Raw genomic sequence first — 26,186 nt, forward strand, 5'->3', positions numbered from 1 at the left:
CTTCAAAAGTGTTTGATTTTCATCATAATCTGGTTTTCCATAATAATAATAATAATAAATTCAGTGTTTATGCCTGTGTTGCTGTCTGTTGTAGTGTAAAACGACTAAAGGGAGAGCAGGTGCTTACATGAAAGTGAGTGAGAAAAGGAGAAGATACTGAATAATGACATCACAACAGTATAATCCTAATGTTAAGTTAAAATTAAATATTCTTCTAAATATGGATGAAAGTCCAAAAAACGTAAAATTTTCTTCGGCGCTGCCCTCACGGGCAGCACCGAGAATCCCTTCCTTACAGCACCCCCTACCTAAAAGTACTTCCAGCGCCACTGGGGAAGGGCGATTCTGAACCTGCACTGCAGTGGTGGATTAACTGCGATATAATTTTTATTATATTTTCTTTGGGGGAGGGGGGGGGGGGGGCACCAGCAAAAATCTTGCCTAGGGCACCAACTTGGTCAGGCACGCCACTGCCTCAGAGGCTGAGTGGCCCTACACCATGCCAGGAAAATGCACCCCACAAGTTTTCAATATACTTCATGTTCCTCATTTCCTTTATTTTAGCAGTTACCCCGTAGTGTTGAGAAGGGTATCTGGGCCTGGGTGGTTCACGCTAATCTAATGTATTTGCCATTATGGCCCGTTCGGTGTTTTACAGGTCAAATTACATCAAATCTGTTCCCCATTAAGAGTGTGATTACAGAGATAATTGACCTACATGAACACCTTCCTTTGTTAATGTTGACTCAAGTTGTGGGTCATTTTAATATCCACAGCTAGAATGTGTCAACATAATTGTTTGACATAGGAAAAGTGAAAGCAATGAAGTCTCAAAAAAGACTTTGATCGACTATGATTTTTTTGAAACCAACAGTTTTCCTGTGCAGACTCTCCACTGAGGGCCTGGAATGGACTGTAATGCAGTAAATGAATAGAGCAGAATTATATTTTAACTTGTACTGTACGGAATTTATGATTGTATTTATGATATTCTGTTTCTATGACTACAGTACCATTATGGTCCAAACTGCACCAATGCCCAAACTGTGTATTGGATTTCATGTGTGTCTAAGGTGCTTTAAATGGTTATTTACACTATTGTTTCATCGTGTAATAAAAGGTGTTACAACACAGTAATGGCTAGACTAAAATGCTGTGTTGTGCAGCGAAACAGCGAGGCTTGCAGTTTTCAATCTTTACTATCAGTTTATCATTGCATAAAATGTTAATATGTATTTTAGTTGTAGAGAGGAATTTGCATCAACATGCAAGAAACTGCACTATATAGCTACTGTAAAGCTAATTACAACACAGCATAATTATGATTTATGACATATTCAGCTATTTTGGCACAGTAAGTACTACCAGAGACAAATAAAACAAAGATTAATAACACCTAGTGGGCAGAATTGTGCATTCTCCCAAGGATTTATTATCCACTGTGTGCTAAGAAGGCTTCTCAGGAAACAGCAGTAGACTAAACTATGTGATGCTGACACCCCTGTGTTTAAGAAATATATCAGTAGTGAAGTTGCTAAACTACGTCTTACATAAGCTGTGCCCTGATTCAATAGTTAAGTTGAAAGAACCAAGTAACTTTTTAATTATGGAAATAGGGTTGTTGTTGTTGTTGTTGTTGTTGTTGTTGTTGTTGTTGTTGTTGTTGTTGTTGTTGTTGTTGTTGTTGTTGTTGTTGTTGTTGTTGATGATAAACTTACTGGTACAGTTGTTTCTTTTTGGACATATTTTCCAACTTGGGTTTTTCCATTGATGAAAATACCGACGGGGGGTTCCAAGGGTAGAGTTTCAATTTCTAGGTCATCAACATACAGAGTGACGTCCTCTTCAGTCACCAGCAGTCGTAGCTGGTGCCAATTCCCGTCAAACACGTTCTGTTTCCATCAGAAGAAGAATGGGAAATGGTCGTTAACACAACAGCACACCACGGCAATATGCTGATACAGAGATCAATATGCTGATATACAGAGATCAATATGCTGATACAGAGATCAATATGCTGATACAGAGATCGATCCTAAACACAACAGGCTGGTGTGGCGTGAGGGAATTTGGGATACGTGTTCTAAAGCTTGGGAGTATCGCAACTAAAAGCCAAATCCCCCCCTGGTTTATAATTTGCTGTGGAACGACTCCATGGAGATGTCAGTGAGCGAGTGGAGGGAGTGTGTCGTGCTTTGGCGTTCAGGGAGTATAACAACTGCCATTGTTTAATAGGTGTGAACAATGCACACTGGTAATGGTTCAAGATGATCATGGATTGAGAATATTCTGGGATATTATTTTCTCAACTAGCTTTCCTGATCATGTTCTAAAGTTTGGGCCAGATGAGTATGACACCAAACACAGTGGTTTCAATATGCATAACCCATCTTACAGATTGAGGGATGGCGTCCATGTGACCTAATGTTGAGGAAGCATTTTTAGGGCCATTGTGGTGATGGAAACAATTGACTAACTCCAACAAGTATTTCCGCCCCCCAAGATAAACTGCATTTTATATACTCAAAGCAGCTTTTGGTAAACTACAGTGGAGACGGTAGTTACTGTATATCTGACTGAAACATTACAGACAAGGGCTAGCGCATTCCTCATTTAATCACACTATAACACAGACCTCATTCCTGTATGTAATCAGACTACAACACAGACCTCATTCCTACAGTAATTTAATCAGACTACAACACAGACCTCATTCCTGTATTTAATCAGACTATAACAGACCTCATTCCTGTATGTAATCAGACTACAACACAGACCTCATTCCTAATTTAATCAGACTACAACACAGACCTCATTCCTAATTTAATCAGACTACAACACAGACCTCATTCCTACAGTAATTTAATCAGACTATAACAGACCTCATTCCTGTGTTTAATCAGACTATAACATACCTCATTCCTGTGTTTAATCAGACTATAACATACCTCATTCCTGTATTTAATCAGACTATAACACAGACCTCATTCCTGTATTTAATCAGACTATAACAGACCTCATTCCTGTGTTTAATCAGACTATAACACATACCTCATTCCTCATTTAATCAGACTATAACACAGACCTCATTCCTCATTTAATCAGACTATAACACAGACCTCATTCCTGTGTTTAATCAGAACACAGACCTCATTCCTGTGTTTAATCAGACTACAACACAGACCTCATTCATGTGTTTAATCAGACTATAACACAGACCTCATTCCTGTATTTAATCAGACTATAACAGACCTCATTCCTGTATTTAATCAGACTACAACACAGACCTCATTCATGTGTTTAATCAGACTATAACACAGACCTCATTCCTGTGTTTAATCAGACTATAACAGACCTCATTCATGTGTTTAATCAGACTATAACACAGACCTCATTCCTGTGTTTAATCAGACTATAACACAGACCTCATTCCTGTGTTTAATCAGACTATAACACATACCTCATTCCTCATTTAATCAGACTATAACACAGACCTCATTCCTCATTTAATCAGACTATAACACAGACCTCATTCCTGTGTTTAATCAGAACACAGACCTCATTCCTGTGTTTAATCAGACTACAACACAGACCTCATTCCTCATTTAATCAGACTATAACACAGATCTCATTCCTGTATTTAATCAGACTATAACACAGACCTCATTCCTCATTTAATCAGACTATAACACAGACCTCATTCCTGTATTTAATCAGACTATACCAGACCTCATTCCTCATTTAATCAGACTATAACACAGACCCCATTCCTCATTTAATCAGACTATACCAGACCTCATTCCTGTATTTAATCAGACTATAACACAGACCCCATTCCTCATTTAATCAGACTATAACACATACCTAATTTAATCAGACTATAAGAGACCTCATTCCTGTATTTAATCAGACTATAACATACCTCATTCCTCATTTAATCAGACTATAACAGACCTCATTCCTGTATTTAATCAGACTATAACACAGACCTCATTCCTGTATTTAATCAGACTATAACACAGACCTCATTCCTGTATTTAATCAGACTATAACAGACCTCATTCCTGTATCAGACCTCATTCCTGTATTTAATCAGACTATAACACAGACCTCATTCCTGTATTTAATCAGACTATAACAGACCCCATTCCTCATTTAATCAGACTATAACAGACCTCATTCCTGTGTTTAATCAGACTATAACACAGACCTCATTCCTGTGTTTAATCAGACTATAACACAGACCTCATTCCTGTATTGAATCAGACTATAACACAGACCTCATTCCTGTATACACCTGCAAGAATGTAGTGACAGTAGAGCATTTTCAAAATAACAGTGCACAGCACCTCCTTTTGGCCAAATATGGTATCAATTTACCCTTGCTGTCTTCTGTGAGAAAACAGCCGTTTGAGTGCCACCGGGTGCGGCGCTGGTTGTGGTGAACATGACGGTGTGCTCAAATCCATTTAGAGTCACGGCCATTTGAGGTTTCTCGTCCTGTGTCTGTACTCTCCACAGGTCCCACTCCTCCATGTCCACAGAGCCCTTATACTTCAGCGTGGCCACAAACACATAAGATGGAGGCAGGCCATCAGGAAATAAGGACCTTAAGGATCAAGTGTAAAAGGAGTCAACTTTGAATACATTGATGATGATGATGATGATGATGATGATGATGATGATGATGATGATGATGATGTACAGTAGAAAACATATATATATATTGAGGATTACCTGGTAGCTTCACTCAGATGAACATGAGATGTCACTTCGTAGGCCTTAGTGCCATACAATGAGCCCTGTGTCTTCTTTGCCTTTTTGGCCATATTCAAATGCAACAGAATGTCAAAGCCCTTCTCATCCCGGGAATTTACAGGGATCCTTGTTGGACAAACAGTCTCTGCAAAGAAGCAGAAACAGACAAACCGAGTGAGAGAGAGAGAGAGGGGAGGGGGGAGAGAGAAGGGAATGGCAGAGTGAGAGAGGGGGGGAGGGGGGAGAGAGAAGGGAATGGCAGAGTGAGAGAGAGAGGGGAGGGGAGAGAGAGAAGGGAATGGCAGAGTGAGAGAGAGAGGGGGGGAGGGGGGAGAGAGAAGGGAATGGCAGAGTGAGAGAGAGGGGGGAGGGGGGAGAGAGAAGGGAATGGCAGAGTGAGAGAGGGGGGGGAGGGGGGAGAGAGAAGGGAATGGCAGAGTGAGAGAGGGGGGGAGGGGGGAGAGAGAAGGGAATGGCAGAGTGAGAGAGGGGGGGAGGGGGGAGAGAGAAGGGAATGGCAGAGTGAGAGAGAGGGGGGAGGGGGGAGAGAGAAGGGAATGGCAGAGTGAGAGAGAGGGGGGAGGGGGGAGAGAGAAGGGAATGGCAGAGTGAGAGAGAGGGGGGAGGGGGGAGAGAGAAGGGAATGGCAGAGTGAGAGAGAGGGGGGAGGGGGGAGAGAGAAGGGAATGGCAGAGTGAGAGAGAGGGGGGAGGGGGGAGAGAGAAGGGAATGGCAGAGTGAGAGAGAGGGGGAGGGGGGAGAGAGAAGGGAATGGCAGAGTGAGAGAGGGGGGGGGAGAGAAGGGAATGGCAGAGTGAGAGAGAGGGGGGGAGGGAGGAGAGAGAAGGGAATGGCAGAGTGAGAGAGAGGGGGTAGGGGGGAGAGAGAAGGGAATGGCAGAGTGAGAGAGGGGGGGGAGGGGGGAGAGAGAAGGGAATGGCAGAGTGAGAGAGAGGGGGGAGAGAGAAGGGAATGGCGAACAGAGTGGTAGGAGAGAGAGCTACTGTACCACTTATGTCGTGACAATAATGTTTGACCTTTCAAACATTTTTTCACATTTTCTACCCAATTCCCCCTGCTGTCTTGCTCGTTGCTCCACCCCCTCTGCCAATCTGGGGAGAGTATTGTAATCTAGCACCATGCTTCCTCCGATACACGTGCAGTCGCCAGCCACTTCTTTTCACCCGACAGCGAGGAGTTTCACCGGCAGGACGCAGCGCAGCTGGAGACTCAACTTGCTTTGCCCGAGGAGGGCCACTTTTGCAAAATGATCATAGGAGCCAGTTAATAAACAAACCTTAATAATGTATTTTTTTTCTGGAGCAGATTGCCGGAGTTTAGTTTGACTATTCTGTGCACAGTGCACACACTCACAGGATGGTTAGTTAGGTTAATTTAAGTTAGGTTAAGTTAAGTTAAGTTAAGTTAAGTTAAGTTAAGTTAAGTACATATTTGTACCTGGACAGCGCTATTTGACAATTTAGCTGGAGCTCAGTCACACTTTATTTCACGTTGGGGGGCCACTCTGCACCCCATCGCGGGCCGCATCTGGCCCCCGGGCCGCGAGTTGAGTATTGAGGTGGAATTTTGCGAGACACACAGGCGGAGAACTTTGAAATGGTTTCTCGGTAAGAAGTTGTCAACAGGTCTTATCTGGGGAAGCAGAAGGCCTCCACAGAGCAACAGGGTGGTCCCTGTGACTTCCTGAGTGAGACTTGCATGCCAGGATGGCTATATAAGGGTTGTGTATTACTTACAATCAAGTAGACCAATTAACTATTCCAGCAAGAGACTGACTGTCTTTTTCGTAGAGGGTTTTTAGCCACGACAGTATCACTGACGTAGCGCATAGGTGTTAAGGTTGGTGTGAGACTGGTGGATTTACGTGCGGATACTTAATGTCCAAGACACACTTGGTAAACTGAAGTCTCGATAACTAGGAACGCTGTAGCACTTGATAGCTGAGTCTGCAAGGTTCGAAGATGGAAACTGTGCAGAAGGTTGCCGTCACCCTATTCCCCCCACTTCCCGAACAGGCGCCCCGAACGACCAGGACACATTAAACCCTTAATACGGCCCCACCAAGCCGGGGGGGTAACACGGGACTCGAACCTGTGACGATCGTGTTGGTAGAGGCAGGGGATCTACAGTACCACTGCACTACTGGGCACCACTCTCTGCATGGCTTTTGCTTTGGGAAATATACAGTATCACAACCAGCGCGTAGTAGTACCACAAGGGTCAAAAGCACAAGAAAACATTCAGCCTCAGATGCCGATCGAAAAGATTTTTTTTTACCTTCGCACAACTTCTGTCGTATGACCTCCCGGATCTTGGACATGGCTTTGTAGTCCTCCACAGAGAACACATAAGTTGAAGATGGCCTGTTTGCAATGTCCCTCAGCTCGGCCTCTTCTGTCTCCGGTCCAACACCAATTGCAAACAGAGTGACTCCTTTTTTCCTCGCTGCCTCTGCTGCTTTCAGAACCTCGTCTTGAGACTTGCCATCTGTAAGGACAACAGCAATCCTGGCAATGCCTTTTGGGCCCCGCTCAGACAGGCCGAACAGTTTGTCTGTAGCGAACCTAATGGCCGTCCCTGTCCTCGTGTTTCCTCCCATGTACTCAATGGATTCCATTGCTCCGATGAGATCCTTGTTGGAGCTGTACTTCCCCAGAGGTATTTCTAAGATGGGATCATCGCTGTACTGGACAACTCCGACCTGGGTGAACTTCTCCCCAATATTGAAGCTCGTGGTGATGTTGACGAGCCAACGTTTTACTATATCAAAATTGACGTCCTCCACGCTCCATGAGCCGTCTAGAATAAAGACCAGATCAGCTGGTGCCGTCCTGCAACCTGAAGGAGACACAAGAGTCACACGACAGCTGTGAAATCATGCTTTCAAAATATGGAAAATTACAATTGTTCTTGCTCATATTTAGTATTTGAATGAATCATAAAGAGGGCGGAATACATAATGACAGCATGTTGTATTACAGTACATGTACTCACCTTTGCTGGTTGTATGCATTTGAAAGTAAAACGTCAAGTAAAAGTAATTATAGACAATAAGCATAAACAAAGTGTCAGAAAATGAAGACAGACGCTGTCTTACTTCTTAAGTCTTCGTCTTGTGCTGTACTAAGCAGATGGAGGAGCGTGAAGCAGAGACATCCTAAGACACAATGCATGGATCTGCTTTTGGAGCCCATTATGCAGCAGCGCCACCTACAGGGAGAGGGAGACATGCTTTGTATTGCAGTGAAAACCAAGGGACAATGCAAGCAGACATGTTTGTTCTAATGCTGTTCTTGTCTTGACAGGAGTTAGTTGTCAAGTAGAGTAGAGGGCCTATACATTTTCTGTAAAATACTTGTGGAGACTTGATTCTTTAAAGAGCATGGTGCAGGTTGGAGACCACATTGAATGTGTGGAAGGTGTATATAGCAATGGGATTTGGGGGGGGGGGGGGGGGGGGTTTCAATCACACATAGCTGCGTTTAGACTAGTTTTTGTACGGGTCCATTTAATGGAACTACCACTTGTGATGTCACAGGGATGCAAACTAGTCACCTTTAGGTGACAGTCACATTTTCAGCCCAAAATATGAGGATTTCTGAGTGGTTTTATGTCTGCCCTGGTATCTGTCTCCTTTTTTCACTCTCCATGACTTTGCATCCCTGTGTCAGCCCCAGCAGAACATTCTCCTCTTGTGATGTCACTCCTGTTGTTATGTCACACGCCCATTTATAAAATGCCACCTTTTCCTCCATATTTATACCCTGGGGGGGGGGGGGTCTTTGTCTTTTTGGAGTGTTTTCACTGTAATCATGATCCCAAAATGTAAATTCAGATTTACATTTTGCACAACCAAGTCTATCCTCTGACCACAACACCAAGTCTATCCTCTGACCACAACACCAAATCTATCCTCTGAGCACAACCCCAAGTCTATCCTCTGACCACAACACCAAGTCTATCCTCTGAGCACAACACCAAGTCTATGGTGGCGGGTTATCTGATCACAACACCAAGCCTATCCTCTGACCACAACACCAAGTCTATCCTCTGAGCACAACACCAAGTCTATCCTCTGATCACAACACCAAGTCTATCCTCTGACCACAACACCAAGTCTATCCTCTGGCCACAACACCAAGTCTATCCTCTGACCACAACACCAAGTCTATCCTCTGACCACAACACCAAGTCTATCCTTTGACCACAACACCAAGTCTATCCTCTGAGCACAACACCAAGTCTATCCTCTGAGCACAACACCAAGTATATCCTCTGACCACAACACCAAGTATATCCTTTGACCACAACACCAAGTCTATCCTCTGAGCACAACACCAAGTCTATCCTCTGACCACAACACCAAGTCTATCCTTTGACCACAACACCAAGTCTATCCTCTGAGCACAACACCAAGTATATCCTCTGACCACAACACCAAGTCTATCCTCTGAGCACAACACCAAGTCTATGCTCTGAGCACAACACCAAGTCTATCCTCTGAACACAACACCAAGTATATCCTCTGACCACAACACCAAGTCTATCCTCTGACCACAACACCAAGTCTATCCTCTGAGCACAACACCAAGTCTATCCTCTGACCACAACACCAAGTCTATCCTCTGAGCACAACACCAAGTCTATCCTCTGACCACAACACCAAGTCTGGCTTTAAGGTAGGGATCGTTGTTTCCTGTGGGATTATTATCCGTTTCCTCAATCCACTGTAATTTGCCAACCTCTGCCTGCCTTGGCTGCTCTACAAGACACATGCTGCATGCCTGGCCAGAAAAGCTTCACTCCTCTAGACTGGTCTTTTCTCCCTCACATTGGAATGTCTTCCTAGCTGTCAGCTGATGAAATAATTGTCAACCGAAGGCTCTAGTCTCAATTGCTACTAATAGACACTTAAGCACCTCGTCATGTCACCAGGTGTTAGCACCTTGTCACGTCACCAGGTGTTAGCACCTTGTCACGTCTCCAGGTGTTAGCACCTTGTCACGTCTCCAGGTGTTAGCACCTTGTCACGTCACCAGGTGTTAGCACCTTGTCACGTCACCAGGTGTTAGCACCTTGTCACGTCACCAGGTGTTAGCACCTTGTCATGTCACCAGGTGTTAGCACCTTGTCATGTCACCAGGTGTTAGCACCTTGTCATGTCACCAGGTGTTAGCACCTCGTCATGTCACCAGGTGTTAGCACCTCGTCATGTCACCAGGTGTTAGCACCTTGTCATGTCACCAGGTGTTAGCACCTCGTCATGTCTCCAGGTGTTAGCACCTTGTCATGTCACCAGGTGTTAGCACCTCGTCATGTCACCAGGTGTTAGCACCTTGTCATGTCACCAGGTGTTAGCACCTCGTCATGTCACCAGGTGTTAGCACCTCATCACGTCACCAGGTGTTAGCACCTTGTCACGTCACCAGGTGTTAGCACCTTGTCACGTCACCAGGTGTTAGCACCTTGTCATGTCTCCAGGTGTTAGCACCTTGTCACGTCTCCAGGTGTTAGCACCTTGTCATGTCTCCAGGTGTTAGCACCTTGTCACGTCTCCAGGTGTTAGCACCTCGTCATGTCACCAGGTGTTAGCACCTCGTCACGTCACCAGGTGTTAGCACCTTGTCACGTCACCAGGTGTTAGCACCTTGTCATGTCTCCAGGTGTTAGCACCTTGTCACGTCTCCAGGTGTTAGCACCTTGTCACATCACCAGGTGTTAGCACCTTGTCATGTCACCAGGTATTAGCACCTTGTCATGTCTCCAGGTGTTAGCACCTTGTCTCCAGGTGTTAGCACCTTGTCATGTCTCCAGGTGTTAGCACCTTGTCATGTCTCCAGGTGTTAGCACCTTGTCATGTCTCCAGGTGTTAGCACCTTGTCATGTCTCCAGGTGTTAGCACCTTGTCACGTCTCCAGGTGTTAGCACCTTGTCATGTCACCAGGTGTTAGCACCTTGTCATGTCACCAGGTGTTAGCACCTTGTCATGTCACCAGGTGTACCACAGGATTATTTTACTCCAGACTTTCTTCCCCTGTACATTTTCCTATAGTGCATCCACTGAGCCTGCTTTGCCCTGAGAGACAGCCGGAGTACCGCTCACCACTTCTTCCTGCTGCAGATTTATTTGCTCCACAACCTTCTCTCCCTCCCTCCCTCCCTCTCTCTCTCTCTCTCTCCCTCTCTCTCTCTCTCTCTCTCTCTCTCTCTCTCTCTCTCTCTCCTCTCTCTCTCTCTCTCTCTCTCTCTCTCATTCTACTTGGCCAATTTCCCCTGCTGTCTCGGTCGTTGCTCCACCCCCTCTGCTGATCTGGGGAGAGCTGTAGACTAGCACACGCTTCCTCTGATACATGTGCAGTCGCCAGCAGCTTCTTTTCATTTGACAGTGAGGAGTTTCACCGGCAGGACATAACGCATGGCGATATCCCCCCCCCCCCCCCCCCCCTGCCCCCAGTTCCCTTCCCCCCAAATAGGTGCCCCGGCCATCCAGAGGTGGTACTAGTGCAGTGACTAGGACTCCTACCCCACTGGCTTTCCCACCCACAGACACGGCCAATTGTGTCTGTAGGGACGTTTGACCAAGCCGGAAGTACCACTGCAGGGAATTGAACCTCCATGAGCTTTCTCTCCATGGTAGAAAGTCATTTTCCCTCGACACTACGCAGAAGCCATCTTTCTTTTCCCTGACTACCTTGTCCTACTCCTTAACACATGTGCTGTGCCCATCAGCCTTAAAGCTGAAACCTGCCCTACAACATCCCCACACATTCAGGCGGTGTCTCGTCATAGACGCATGGTCGGGGTCAGCGTGGGATTCCCCCATGGCCACGCACACGTTACCGGTAGTAACATGACCGACTGTATCTATGCCTGCATTCTTTCTCATGGCCACCAGGAGGTGACTCCACTGGCTGCAAAAAAAAAGTCTGATTGTATAGTCTAAATTTTAAGGACCATACTTCTGTAAATCCTTTCTCAATGATTTTAAGGTCTCAATCGTTACTAGATGTCTCGCGCGGTCGATTCCTATAGGATCGCCCACCCTGCAGCTCGCCGAGCTGGCCCTGCAGCTTGCATACGCAGCTCGACCGCTGTGCCGGCTCACTTGCTCTTATGACATCACTGATGACCACTGCGCGCCGCGGCCTCGCCTGCTCCATGACATCACTGATGACATCATCACGGATGACATCACTGATGACATCATCACTGAACTATATAGCCTCAGCCTTGGGGCAACCAGCCTTAGGGCAATTACGGTCATTAATCTGCCCTAATTAAAAAATCTGGCTCTGTCAGGTCACCCGCACGGGTGCTCTTTACACTTCCTGAAAGTTTCATGAACATGAACATTCAATCTTGTACTAGATGTTAAACAAAAAGCACCCAGCTTGAAATGGTGAACTCCATGAAACAAAACCCCACCCCTAGAAGACCACCAAGGCAAGAACAACATAGGAAAAAGGTTGGGTGGCCTATAACACCAATTCATGTCAATTACAAGACAACTGCACATCATCACAGTCAAATCAAGTTGAACTGAGCAGAGGGTGAGCATTCAGACCATTGCATGTGCTGCAAACAAGATGTAGCATCACAGCTGTGATGACCCGAGTGTACAATAATGCACGCATACTTTGCAGACAGTTAACGCTCTTTACTGGGTTGTTTCTCAGCAGTTATCCAGCTAACATGTAGCCAAACATTACATGGGACATTGGTAACACCTGTAGCGGTCCGGCAGGATAGTATTTATGCAACCAAGGTTCCAGGGTGCAGCAGCACCATCTCAGTCTGTAACAACAGCCTGCAGTACAATGGAGGTCATCATGCTCATGAAGTTAGAGATGCAATGGATTTTTAAGCAGTTTTAAACCAATGAGATGCTTGGATGAGTTGTATTCGTAAACATCATGTATAGATTGATTGTCAACGAGAGCAATAGCATTTCCTGATCGCTCAAGAATCAGCAAATGAGTTGCATGTGAATGGACAGTGGACATTTGGTCATATTTTGTTTCTCTGCGGCCGGCTGCCCTCTGAAACTGTATTTTACAGTAGTTTCCAACATGTGAAAGACAGAAAGTGCTGACGTTCTGAAGGAAGCAGTCGTAAATGAGGAACAGATATGCTGCATACGAAGCAGGATTTGTGGAAGGAATTTAGGGCTGAAAATGTATCGAAACCGACATTTAGAACCTCTAACCGACGTAATCTTGCTCATGTCAATTCATTAAATTAATTCCTAAATTCAATAAATTTTTTGGTTAATACTTTGTGTGGTCATGAACTGTCCCTTAAAAAACGACTATGTTGTACAGTCACGTGCCTCTGCCCCGTCCAGCTAGCGTTAGTCCGCATACAGGCGTTCAATTAAAGCCAAACTGTCGGCATGGAGGATGACACGAACAAACAGTTCAGTACAGACCTTGTCACAGAACTATGAGGGCAGTCTTAAAAAAAAGCATATCAAATAAGTAATCGCTCATTAATCGTAATCGAGGTAAAAGTTTGAAACAATCGTGATATTGATTTGAAGTCGTATCGCCCAGGAATTTGACAGGAACTGAGCACACATGCATTAACCTTGTCGCTTCTGATAGTGACAGGTAAAAGTCAATGTGACAGTGGCCAAGATATAACCCCTTGGCCTCTTAAGAGGGGTTGCGTCTTTAACATGACAACGTTTTTCCACCATGTAAACTCTGAGTTTAAGTAACACAGGTCAACGAGGCGGTAAGCTGCCCTGGTTGTGCAGTCCATTTTGTCTGGGATTTTTCCCCGATAGATAGAGTGCTGGAGAAGGTTGTTGGAAAAGCCCTCATTGGCACGGTCCAGTCCGTCTCATTGGCACGGTCCAGTCCGTCTCATTGGCACGGTCCAGTCCGTCTTTCCCCTCTACTGACTTTGCTGAAAAAGGAGTATTTCTACACCTCTGCTCGAGCCACATGGAATTCATTTACAGCGTCAGACAGTGAAATTCCGGCTGTGGACAGCGACCAAACACATGTAGTCATGATGAAGGGAAGCAACCTTTATCCAGGAATTGAAAAGAAAAAAATCCAATAGGTAAATAAAGTTGTCGAAATGCAAACTACTGATTGATTAGTTTGGAAAATGATCAACAGATTAATCGATAATGAAAATAATTATTAGCAGCAGCCCTAAACATAGCCAGTGCACTTGTTGAGCAGGTTAGTACTCCATATGGCATTTCTCGACATTACAGCCTAGTCATTGACCTCTGACCTTATAGGGGCAGTGCAGACACAGCCTAGTCATTGACCTCTGACCTTATAGGGGCAGTGCAGACACAGCCTAGTCATTGACCTCTGATGTTATAGGGGCAGTGCAGAGTAGACACAGCCTAGTCATTGACCTCTGACCTTATAGGGGCAGTGCAGACACAGCCTAGTCATTGACCTCTGACCTTATAGGGGCAGACAGCCTAGTCATTGACCTCTGACCTTATAGGGGCAGTACAGACACAGCCTAGTCATTGATGCTGTTATAGGGGCAGTGCAGACACAGCCTAGTCATTGACCTCTGACCTTATAGGGGCAGACACAGCCTAGTCATTGACCTCTGACCTTATACGGGCAGTGCAGACACAGCCTAGTCATTGACCTCTGATGTTATAGGGGCAGTCCAGACCCAGCCTAGTCATTGACCTCTGACCTTATAGGGGCAGTGCAGACACAGCCTAGTCATTGACCTCTGATGTTATAGGGGCAGTGCAGACCCAGCCTAGTCATTGACCTCTGACCTTATAGGGGCAGTGCAGACACAGCCTAGCCATTGACCTCTGACCTTATAGGGGCAGTGCAGACACAGCCTAGTCATTGACCTCTGATGTTATAGGGGCAGTGCAGACACAGCCTAGTCATTGACCTCTGACATTATGGGGCAGTGCAGACACAGCCTAGTCATTGACCTCTGACGTTATAGGGGCAGTACAGACACAGCCTAGTCATTGACCTCTGACCTTATGAGGGCAGACACAGCCTAGTCATTGACCTCTGACCTTATAGGGGCAGTGCAGACACTTTATGGCTCCAGGCCTTGGTCATGATGACAGAATGGCAGAATTCAGAATTGTAAGGTTAGTATGCAAGGTATTAAATAATAACCACCTGTAACTCTTTTAGGAAGACATCTTAGCTCTGAATTTAACTAAAACATGACTGATGACAACATTTGGGTTGAGTGTTATCTTCTTATTCCAATACATAAAGTTTAAGAAAACTAATCAGATTTATGCTAGGCCTGGCTGGTCGTTTAAGTCCAGCTGGACATGGGATTCAGGAAGCTCAGAACAGCTGATTCCTCCCATTTCATCAGATAACCTTTTAGTAGCATAGGATGGGAGAAATTGAGTCATAACACACCACAGACAACAAAGTAGACCATATGTTTTGCGACTTACAGGTTGCTTCATAACTACATTAAAAATGTCAACTAGTGCATGTTAGACTTATCTGGAACTGGCAAAACAAAGTAATTCCATTCCAAAAACAACTGTTCAGCATGCCGTGTCCTGCAACCATGCCAAGATAGCAGGAAACTGATTGCTGTTCTTCAAGCAACAAGGGAAGGCTAATATTATTTCAGTTCTCCATTGAAATCAGTTCCAATAATCAAATTAAAACAATACAATAAAAATAATGTCTTAAATTGTAATCCTTTAACTTATGGGGTCTTATCCGTAGTTGTCCAGCCAGCATGTTCCACTTGGGAGAAGTTTTATATTTTGCATCCCAATCACAGATTAACTATCCTCCATATACAGTGCATTTCTCACACCTATAAAAGATACTTGAATACAAAACATACAACACTATGGCATTCCTACTGCAGTATATGCTTGTACAGATTAAGCATGAGACAGAAAAACCCATTTACGAGTCGTCACATGGTCGGGAAAAATTCTTGAAACGATTCCAGTCATTCTTTGCATGACAGTAGCCAAAACAAGGGACTGATAATAACTGTGCTTAATGTCTTCAATATGTGGCTGTTGCAGCACAGGCTGTAGGACACTTCTCTCTAGACTCTAGAGACAGTTGACTGTGACAGTGCAATGCTGCTGAGAATCTGAACGTGCTCAAATATAAGACATTGCACCACGACAAAAAAATAATTGCACTGAAATCAGCTTCATTACTTTGCAATTTTCCACAACGTGTCATACTTTGAATTTGTCTGTCTAATAAATAAGTAAGTATGACTAACTATCTTTATGCATGGGGGGAAAAAACATCACCCACACCACTGTCAATGCCATGCAACAGTATTTATAGAAATTAAGAAATATGTTTGTCTTAGAAAAAATTACAAAGGAAACCGAAAGTTACCGGTCAGCGTCCAAGCCCTTGTGTGACTTTCTCTTAATCCTTTCATTGAGAGCCACTGGTCAATGCTGTCCAGACTCCTGGTCAATGCTGTCCAGACTCCACTGGTCAATGCTGTCCAGACTCCTGGTAAAAGCTGTCCAGACTCCTGATCAATGCTGTCCAGACTCCACTGGTCAATGCTGTCCAGACTCCTGGTCAATGCTGTCCAGACTCCACTGGTCAATGCTGTCCAGACTCCTGGTCAATGCTGTCCAGACTCCTGGTCAATGCTGTCCAGACTCCTGGTCAATGCTGTCCAGACTCCTGGTCTAAACAAGCTGTCCAGACTCCTGGGCTAAAGAAGCTGTATTTGGGGAGCAGTGCACATGTTCCTCTGCTGAATGAAAGCCTGCCCTTTCCAGCAAGTCCTCCCCCCACCCCCAACCCACCCACCCGCTCCGGACTTTTACTGGCCTACAGCCACTCTCAATTACCATGGGTGGAAAGAGAGGCAGATAAGGAGAGCATGAAGCAGTGAAACAGAGAAGCCCATCTCTGACAGTCCAAAGGGAAAATAAGAGTAATGAGGAGAGCATCCTTCCAAGTGTTGAGGGTTTGGATGGTGTATCGGGACATAACCAGAGAACATGGAGTTTACTGGACACAGGACGTGAGCACTGCTAGGCTATTCACTCTGTATACTCTGAAACACACATACGTTACTCAGTGAAAGCTTTGAGCTGAATTGCTTTGCTGTGGGTTTTACTGCGTGCTCCTCGTCTTCTCCTCTGCCTCTGCCTCTGCTCTTTTCCTCTGCCATACCACCTGCATTCTAACCGTTTCACATCCTTCCCCTCCCTTAAACCCAAATGGGCAGCAGATATGTTCTGCAGATCAGTCATGATAAGGTGGTGAACACTCCACTCCTGCAGAGCCTACTGCTGCCCTCACACAGCTGAAAGCCATTAGCCAATGCAGAGCCAAATCTACTATCTCTAGAGAGAGTGCAGATTTCAGCAGGCTGGTCTGCATCAACGAACAACAGCTTCAGTGTTTGCAGGTCCTCTTAAAGACACTATCTCTCCATATAGGACACTGTGGAAACACCAAGCCTCACTTTAGAACTTGGCATAATTATTACATAAGCTACCAGTATAGCATGGTTGTAAAGAGCTTGCTGGTAGGCCCACTGGTTACTAGTATTTGCCAATACTACAAATGAATGGAAAAGTCATGATGTCATATAAAGATCAGAGCTATGCTATAACTCAAATTGTGCAGCCTCTTTCTTGGACAGCATGTGTTTCAATAGGCAGTAGGATTTGATTTCTTTAAAGTTGATACATTCTCCATAGAAGGTCATTTGTGACCTGGCTGGAGGTGCTAATCTGCCCTTGGCTACTGGCTACTTCCAGAATTCATCTTGTCCTGACCATGGATGTATTAAAAGAACTGGATAGGGGACGTGCCACGCCCACCCATGCATTCAGACGGAGGTTGCTCACTGGCGCATGAAGCCATCATGGGGGCTTTTTCTTCCTGGTTTTACTTCCTGACCATGCAGCCCAAGGCGAAGTGCGCATGTGTGCCATGACGTGTTCCATGACGTCTCCCACCCCTCCCACCCACGGATTGTATTACAAGAAGAAAATACCCCCGTATACGGCTCTTAGTGGCTTCTGAAGAAAAAATGCCCCATAAAAAAATAGTTGATAATTAAAAGAGTCGTTTTATACTTTGAGTGACACCCGGAAAAAATTCCCCTGGGTTTAACAGCTGCCGGGGTGCCCATGCAAGTGGATGGGAATTTTCCTTTCTGGGCTGCATGGCGTGACGTGACTTGCAATACAGAGCTTCGCCACCATGTTCAAATGGCTTCACGGCCCAGCGCTATTCCTGGGAGCTTGGTCCTGACATGGAGCCGCAGTGGCTTCCTGGATAGAGTGAAGGGGAGACTCTGAGGCTCACCATCCCCTGCTGGTGCAGACTGGGCGTGCATGGACAACCTGTTGGTCGTGCGTGGTTGTCCCTGGTGGTGGCTGGGCAATTCTCTAATACAGTGGTTCTCAACTGGTGTAGCCTCAAATAATAGAACAGCTAGAACAGTCTGGTAAGTTCAGAAAATGATATCGCTTTAATGTAATGCAGCCTTTAAAACCAGGAAAAGACACTTATGCCATATTACAATATTTACAATATCCAAAATCTAAGACGATATCTAGTCTCATATCACAATATAGTGCCCAGCCCTGGCACATGAAACCCTGCATGTAGATCAATGTATGTGCTTGCCTGTCTGTTTGATTTGGTTTTCTTAACACCGGTGAAATGTGGTCTGTTAATAGGTTTATCCATGGGGGGAAGTGTTGCTCAGTTTATGTCTAGTTTTCCTTGGCGGCACGGTTAGCGCTAATGTGTTATAATGGTTCTGGGTGTTAAGAACAGAGGTGTCTCCAAGTAAACACAATGAGGGAGAGCGTGAAATATGTTGCTGTCTAAAAATGTAGCTATGGAGTGACTGATGTTTCTCCAGAGTTGTAGCGGAGGACAGAGCCAGGTGGCACGAGTGCTTTAAGAGTGCAGTGAGTCAGTGCAGTCAGAAGGGTGAGGTCTGCTTTGAACATTTTCTGCTGAGTGAGTAATATGTTCTGTGGCTGGCACTGGATCAGTATGTTACTGCCGGATGAAGTCATGGTGAATGTGTGTTAGAAGAACATGTTTGTATAAGTTGGTATCGGTAGAGATCTCAAGGTCTTGTTTAGCCTGAACTGTCAACCCATTGCACTCATTTCCACCTTCTAGCCCTGGACTGCACTCTGTTCACTTCTATGAGGTTTCTATGAGGGTATTTCCCCAGGGGAATACCATTTTCCCTAACCAATCACCAGAGACCTGCATTTTTCATTAGTTACTCCAGTCGGGGAGAATGTAAAAACAAAACAAAAAACAAAAACAAAAAAATCTTTGAATGAATTCCTTCCAAGCAGATTTCAAAGTAATTGGTACTTCTTTTTTTATCAATTTAAATGTTTGTGAGGGTTTTTACCAAATTGTTTCTGAATTGTCAAAAAGTTAATGAAGAACATAAGAACATAAGAACATAAGAACATAAGAACATAAGAACATAAGAAGAACATAAGAAGAACATAAGAACATAAGAACATAATAAACATAATAAAGAACATAACATAAAAGATAACATAATAACATAATAATAACTCAGAACAATCTGAGTGTGAAGGCCTAAAACCGTAAAATATCGCTGTAGTGCCACCTGTGGGCGGATTTATTTCCTGCTCTTTTTGCACCAGATTCATTCCAGACCCCTGAAAAGTGGGTTTTGGCAAATTTTGGAGGCGATCGGGGGCAACGGTGCGCGCCTTGCAACACACACACACACACACACACACACGCACGCACACACACACACACACACACACACACACGCACGCGCACACACACACACACACACACACACACACACACACACACCTCAACAAATTGTTGTAACATTGGCTGGGAGGTCATGTTTTCGCCTCGGTCTGTCTGTAGGATTATCTTGAAAAGTTTTGAACGGATACGCATGAAACTTTGTAGAAAAGTAGGTCATGGCCCAACTTAGAACTGATTAACTTTCCATGCCCACTGGCCAAAAGCAGCACAGAGTCACAGATGCTACAAACAAACATTATATTAGATAATAAATAGCACCAAGAGCAGAGAAGAGTGAGCGCTTTGTGTAAACCCCCATGGCACACCGATCAAATATTCTACGACAAACACGAACAGACTGACAAACAGATGTTTGTTTGGTGGGCTTAACTGCTGGGTGATTATCGGAAAACTTGCCATTTTATGTCTCTGGAACAACATTCCTCTGTAAATCTGAATAAACAACAAATAAGCAATAAAACATTTTATAATTTACTTCCCCAGATATGTCTCTTAAAGGAACACTCCGCCCATTTTCAACCAGCTTTGTATCATTAGAACATCAGTAGTATATCAGAAAACTGTAAACTGTTTTGAAATCTGTCATTTAATTTGACAGTTATTGAGTGTTAAAGTGTGGACCAGTGACATCACTGGTCCACACTAACTCAAATGAATAACTCATTAACTCAAATCAACTCTCAATAACTGTCAAACTAGATGAATGATGAATAGTATGACAGTTATTGAGAGTTGATTTGAGTTAATGAGTTATTAATTTGAGTTAGTGTGGACCAGTGATGTCACTGGTCCACACTTTAACACTCAATAACTGTAAAATTAAATGACAGACTTCCAAACCGTTTACAGTTTTCTGATATACTACTGATGTTCTAATGATACAAAGCTGGTTGAAAATGGGCGGAGTGTTCCTTTAATAAAAACAAATTCATTATTTCTTCATTTTTGTTTCGAAAGAGTTTTAAACACTTTTTTGTGTGAAGCATCTTGCAAAAAATAAAAAAAAATGTTGGAAAGTGTTTCCTCCTTTTATGCATATTTCTAATTATTCTTAATTTTCCCAGCTTGATCAGGATTTCCCCTGCATAAATGAGAAGGAACTCATCAGGCAAACCAAATAAAAAATGTCTGTCTCATTAAAAAATGGTCAGGGGGGGGATTGGGGGGGTCGATCTTCCCACACCTGCTATCAAAATTCTGTCCGGCCAGTATGTGAGCATCTCACCTGCACTCATTTGAAGAGCCATCTGGTTGTTGGCTCCATGGCACCATGGCACCATGGCACCATGGCTCCATGGCACAGAGCGTATGGACTTTGACAGGCGGACATCTTTGTCCTGGTAAGAGGAGGAGACACAACTCATAAGAGACACACCCACCTAGCTCTAAATGCACCACTGGTCTAAATATAACATAATTATTATATAATTAAAAAATAATAAATATTCTAATTATTATCTTAAGCATACGATACGATACGATACGATACGATATACTTTATTGTCAGTTCACACTGAAATTTGTTTTGCAAGACAGCGGCAGTCCCATGCACAAACACATGACAAAGAGAACAAAACCAAAAATACAAAGATCCATTACACACATACAGCACACAGAGAGCACTGGTCACTGCTCCACTGACCCTCGGCCATGTTCTTGATTAAGCCTCAGGATCGACTGATGTATACAGGACTTTCTTAGTCTGACCTTCTTGAAAGTTGGAATTAGGTATCTCCTGCCAGAGGGCAGGAGTTCATATTCTTCATGTAACACATGATTAGTGTTTGAGGCAATATTTCTAGCTAACCTCAATACACTTGACACATTGACATATGTAGACTCATATAGACTATGCAGTGGTTTACCTACAATTTTTGAACAAATATTCATCTGTCTAAGTAGTTGTGATTTTAAGGTAACAGACAGGCATCCATACCAGGTACTGTAAAACAGCATGAAAAGCATGAAACATAGGGTGTTATTCTGCCTGGTCTTGAATATTTTCTTTATTGGTATTTCAGTCGTTTTAATCTGGCATTAAAAGACTGTGTGTACAGTATTAATATGTTTTTAATCCTTTGTCTTGTGGCAGTTTAGTAATAAGAGAACTCACAGTGCAGAGAGAAAATATTTCCCCCCTTTGTCATATTTCACAATGTCGCTAATTTATTTCCACATGTCTTTTGTTATTTAAAAAAACATCAACAATGCTACTTTTTCCTACTAAAAGGCTTAGCTGATGGAAGACTGTGATGCACAATTGGTTTCACTGTTGACAAAATGTGCTATTGTAAGTCGCTTTGGACAATAGTGTCTGCTCAATTATTAATAGTAATTAATTAATAGTAATGTGTAAAAATAGAAGGGTTAACAATAAGGGCGTCAGCCTTAGGAAGATAAATGAACAGACTGTACTTACATAATTTAGCTGTAGAAAAAGACAATATTTGGTTATATTCCTGCTTTGGGTCTGCACATCACTTTGTCTTCACGTTTCAGAAGGAAAAAAAACACCTGTGGTAAATTGATAACTCATAATAAATATCTGGCAAATCAAATGTGTCTGAAATTTTTCAAATTGTTGGACAAACGTTCCTGCCCAGCTGCTTGCCAGCTGTGCCTACTGCCACCTGCTGGGCCAGCCAATAATGTAGTCTGTTGAAAAGAAGTATGAACTTGTGTGCATGCATCCATTGCGTGTGCACTGCACAATATAAAACATGCATAAAAAGCAATGCAGATAGATATCATTTATAAAGCATCTTGATGTAACAAGTATATTCACCTTATGCAGCCCCGCCCACTTGACCCATTGTATCGCGACTTCCTGTTCAAAACACCGGCTGTTTTACCTGCTCAAACTAGTCTGACTCACCTGGTCAAACCTAGTTTAACTCACATTATGAGTCAGACTAGGTTTATGAGTCACAGGAAGTCTAAATACAATCGGAACCTCCGATTGTATTTACACTTCCTGTTAGTCTCTCAAGCCAGACGGTCTCTTCTGAATAAGGTGAATATAGCCGTGGAGTCACACTGGCCCTCTTCTGACACTCTTAAGTGTTATCCAGGGCGTACGATATAAAACATACACTCAAGTTGTGTAAAAAGTGTTGATATAGTTATAAAACATGCACACGTGTTAAGTTGATATATAGAGCCAGCGACACATGGCGAAACATGGTGTTGGAGAGCTGCAAGCGTTGACAGATACAAATCCTTGCAACAGATTGACTACAAAGTTTATAACTTCCCTTGATCAAAAAAGGACTGTTGGCGAATCATGTGGAAAAAGACAGATCCAAGACACTCAGAAAATCAGTGAAAAGCCTTGATTCTATTTGGTGATTTAGAGTTGCAAGTTAAAACCTGAACCCAACCCAGTTCAGCCCCATGGCCTTAGCCAACTAGAACCAAGGCTTTTGAACTGATTTCTGCCTTTTCTTGGATCTCTATGCCCCCCCCTTCATGATTACAGAGGACACTTTTTTATTCAAATGACATGATGTTTTACATTTGAAGCTAAGAAGCATGTGTTCTGGAAATCAGTTTGAAACTTGCTTTAGTTGCTTAATAAGCACAATTTTGCTGTGCACACAAAATAATGAAAATGAGGACAAAATTAGACTAACCAGAATGAGGGAATGTGGTCTGTTCATTTTCTACACATGCAATTGAAGAGTTAGCAACAACAACAAAAAGGGGGGGGGGGGGGGGGGGGGGGGCACAGTTGCTTTGCTTTAAATCAGTGGTTCTCAGGGGTCCTTGAGGGGGGTTCCAGGGGGTCCCCAGAAAAAAGGGGGATCATTTATTTTCACTAAAATTCCATTCATAATTAACACAATTACAGAATGTATTTTGCTCATGTGTTTCATATGCTTTCTGTAATAACACATCTAATAGCAGAAATCTTATCGGATGGAGGCCCTGCGACAGCATCTTATCAAATAAGGGTCCGTGGTCTAATTTGTCTCCGTTTATTGACCTTGACCTGAAAGGGTTAGAGAACCACTGTTTTAAATAGTTGACTGAGGACAACATAAAACATCCTTCTAACAACATGAAGGTCTGAGCCAACGAGCGAAACCTCACAAACCTTCTCTTACTGTTGTAATGATGGTGATCATTTTGTTGGGTTTGCCACAGAGATAAATACTGTGCATGTCTGAAGCGAGTGGTTGTGCTGCTCGCAGAGGAAATCCAGAGGAGAATTAGGGACGAGTAATAGTTTCCATCACAGAGGAGGCCGTATAGCCTCCTTTGATCGTCCGATGGAGGAAAACAGAGCAGCGCATCTTGCAGCCGTCTCAGAGGGGAGAGCCCGTCTGGAGGATGACGACCTCCAGGGCTTCTCGAGGCTTCTCGCAAACATCTGGGCCAGGAAAGACACTGTGAAGAGCCACACGCGCGGCTCCTTGTGAGTTCTTCCAAATTCAAGTGTTTCCTCCATTAGATCTTAGCCGTGGAAAACATGCAATCATTCATTTTCTCTGGGTTGCAGGGGGGGGGGATGGAGCCTATTCAGGGAAACACCCTGGACAGGTTGCCAGGCCATTGACTAACTCAGGGAGACGGACACTCCTGGGCGTCTGGGGTAGAGTAGAGGTACAGTAAAAGCACTCACCTATACCACCGCGGAGACCCGGGTTCAATTCCCGGCAATGGTACTTCTTCCTACAGACACAATTGGCTGCGCCTGCGGGTGGGAAACCGGTGGTGGTATGAGTCCTGGTCCCTGCACTAGCGCCTCCTCTGGTCAGTCTGTTTGGGGGGGAGGGGAACTGGGGGGATAGCGTGGTCCTCTCACACCTCTCCTCTCTCTCTGCGTCCTGCCGGTGAAACTCCTCGCTATCAGGTGAAAAGATATCGGAGGGAGCATGTGCTATAGTCCCCAGGGCCCGTATTCACAAAACATCTTAAAGGGACAGCTCACCCTAAAATTCAAAATACATATTTTTCCTCTCACCTGTAGTGCTATTTATCCATCTATATCGTTTTGGGATCATAGGTGCCTGAGTTTTGGAGATATCGGCCGTAGAAATGTCTGCCTTCTCTCGAATACAATGGAACTGGATGGCACTTGTATGATGCAGCCTTAAGAGGCTGACAATTAGCTGCACACTTAGTCAGCCTATATTATGATTTGTATCATGTTAAATCAATGAAAATTAGCCTATATTTTTAATTGTTTCATGTTAAATCAGTGACACTTAGCCTACATTTTATTTTGAAATCTTTATTTGGATACGGCAACATATGTCCTACAGTATTTCTATGTTGAATTCACTGACAGAAGCCAAAATTTAACCCAAAACAGCTCAAGACCCAAGACAGCCAATCACAGCTTCCTGAGACCTGACCTCAATAGCAACGGGGTCAACCCCACCCTTTCTCAGCAGCTTTGTGAATAGGTTTTAAAAGCGAACTCTTAGCTAGGAACTTTTAGTGCGATTTAGGAGTCCTCCTAGTGGTACGATCAAATGCTTTGTGAATACGGGCCTGTCGATCGGCAGAAGGGGTGGAGCAATGACCGGGATACCAGGGGGAATTGGCCAACTACAATTGGGGAGAAAATGAGAGAAAATCTGGATTTTTTTTTTTGATTAATAAACAACAACAAAAATACTGACACAATAACTCCTATTCATATGGGCAATTTAGAGTCTCCAATCAACCTGACTTTGCAAGTCTTTGGAAACCCATATGAAAAAGGGGAGAAAATGCAAAGTCTGCACAGCAAAGGCCAAGCCAGGAATCAAAAGCAGGTCTTTCTTGGTGTGAGGCGACAGTCTATAACCACTGATCCACTGTGCCGCCATGTGGCTAACATGGTCCTTGTTTATCCTCATTTCAACATCTAAAACACTCTAAGTACTACCACATGGGAGTTCATTAACGTTTTTGGCTGAACATGGATTTCATAATATTTCCGCCACTGTATTCAAATAAACCCCTAATTGAGATTTCCAAGCAGTTAACTTGCAACCAAAATTGAATTGAGGTAGAATCCTTGGAAAATTGGAGAGAGTCCTGCCAAACATAAACGCTAAATACTACGCTACTTAGAGCAGTGGATGAATTACACAGAATCTTACATAAGATAACCTACAGCTATGTGCATTGAGAGAATCTGGCAAGATTAGTTCTCATGTTTGCCAAAAGTATATCTGCACTGAAACATGCATGTTGATGGACATTCTAATTAAAGAATGCCCAAGCGGCTCATAACATCTGTAGCTTGTATACACAATGGGAGATCTACATGTAAAATGCTAATAAAATCACTGCCAAGGTGTATAGTGTTCTTTTTATAGTGTTAACGGTTAAATATTTTACAGTGTTTTTCCAGGATTCAGAAACTGCCACTACGGGGCAAACAGACTTTTAAAATGATATCCATGTTCTTTCAACGTCACAATGGCACATATGACCTTTGCTCCACTAGCTGTCAAATTCAACGACACACATGGCTGAGATCATGAATCTGAATTAGGCTATCGTATTAAGACATTCTGAAAATGAAAATACAATAAATACATAAATAAAATACTATTTGTAAAATAAGAAAGGTTGATCATCATTTTTTAACTTTTATTATAAAGAACAGATATTCAAAGACAA

At 43.7% G+C, this 26,186-nt stretch overlaps 2 protein-coding genes across 2 annotated transcripts in view; both read right to left on the reverse strand.

Moving 5' to 3' along the window:
* col21a1 (collagen, type XXI, alpha 1) overlaps positions 1 to 16,254 on the reverse strand; it is a 40,382-nt gene extending 24,128 nt beyond the window's left edge. The window contains exons 1-6 of the mRNA XM_083658329.1: positions 16,134 to 16,254; positions 7,877 to 7,989; positions 7,057 to 7,617; positions 4,738 to 4,903; positions 4,381 to 4,609; positions 1,719 to 1,892 (exon numbers count right to left, since the gene is read on the reverse strand). Coding sequence (XP_083514455.1) covers positions 1,719 to 1,892; positions 4,381 to 4,609; positions 4,738 to 4,903; positions 7,057 to 7,617; positions 7,877 to 7,973 — 1,227 coding nt within the window. The 5' untranslated portion in view covers positions 7,974 to 7,989; positions 16,134 to 16,254. The remainder of the gene's footprint in view (positions 1 to 1,718; positions 1,893 to 4,380; positions 4,610 to 4,737; positions 4,904 to 7,056; positions 7,618 to 7,876; positions 7,990 to 16,133) is intronic.
* Positions 16,255 to 18,002: 1,748 nt separating this feature from the next.
* LOC310796122 (uncharacterized protein) overlaps positions 18,003 to 26,186 on the reverse strand; it is a gene marked incomplete at both ends in the record, with an annotated part of 38,997 nt that continues 30,813 nt past the window's right edge. Inside the window, 2 exons of the mRNA XM_083658269.1 lie at positions 18,003 to 18,046; positions 20,791 to 20,902. Of these exons, the coding sequence (XP_083514395.1) occupies positions 18,003 to 18,046; positions 20,791 to 20,902 (156 nt within the window). The remainder of the gene's footprint in view (positions 18,047 to 20,790; positions 20,903 to 26,186) is intronic.

Source organism: Poromitra crassiceps, assembly GCF_964638095.1.
Source record: "Poromitra crassiceps genome assembly, chromosome: 22".
NCBI lineage: Eukaryota > Metazoa > Chordata > Actinopteri > Beryciformes > Melamphaidae > Poromitra > Poromitra crassiceps.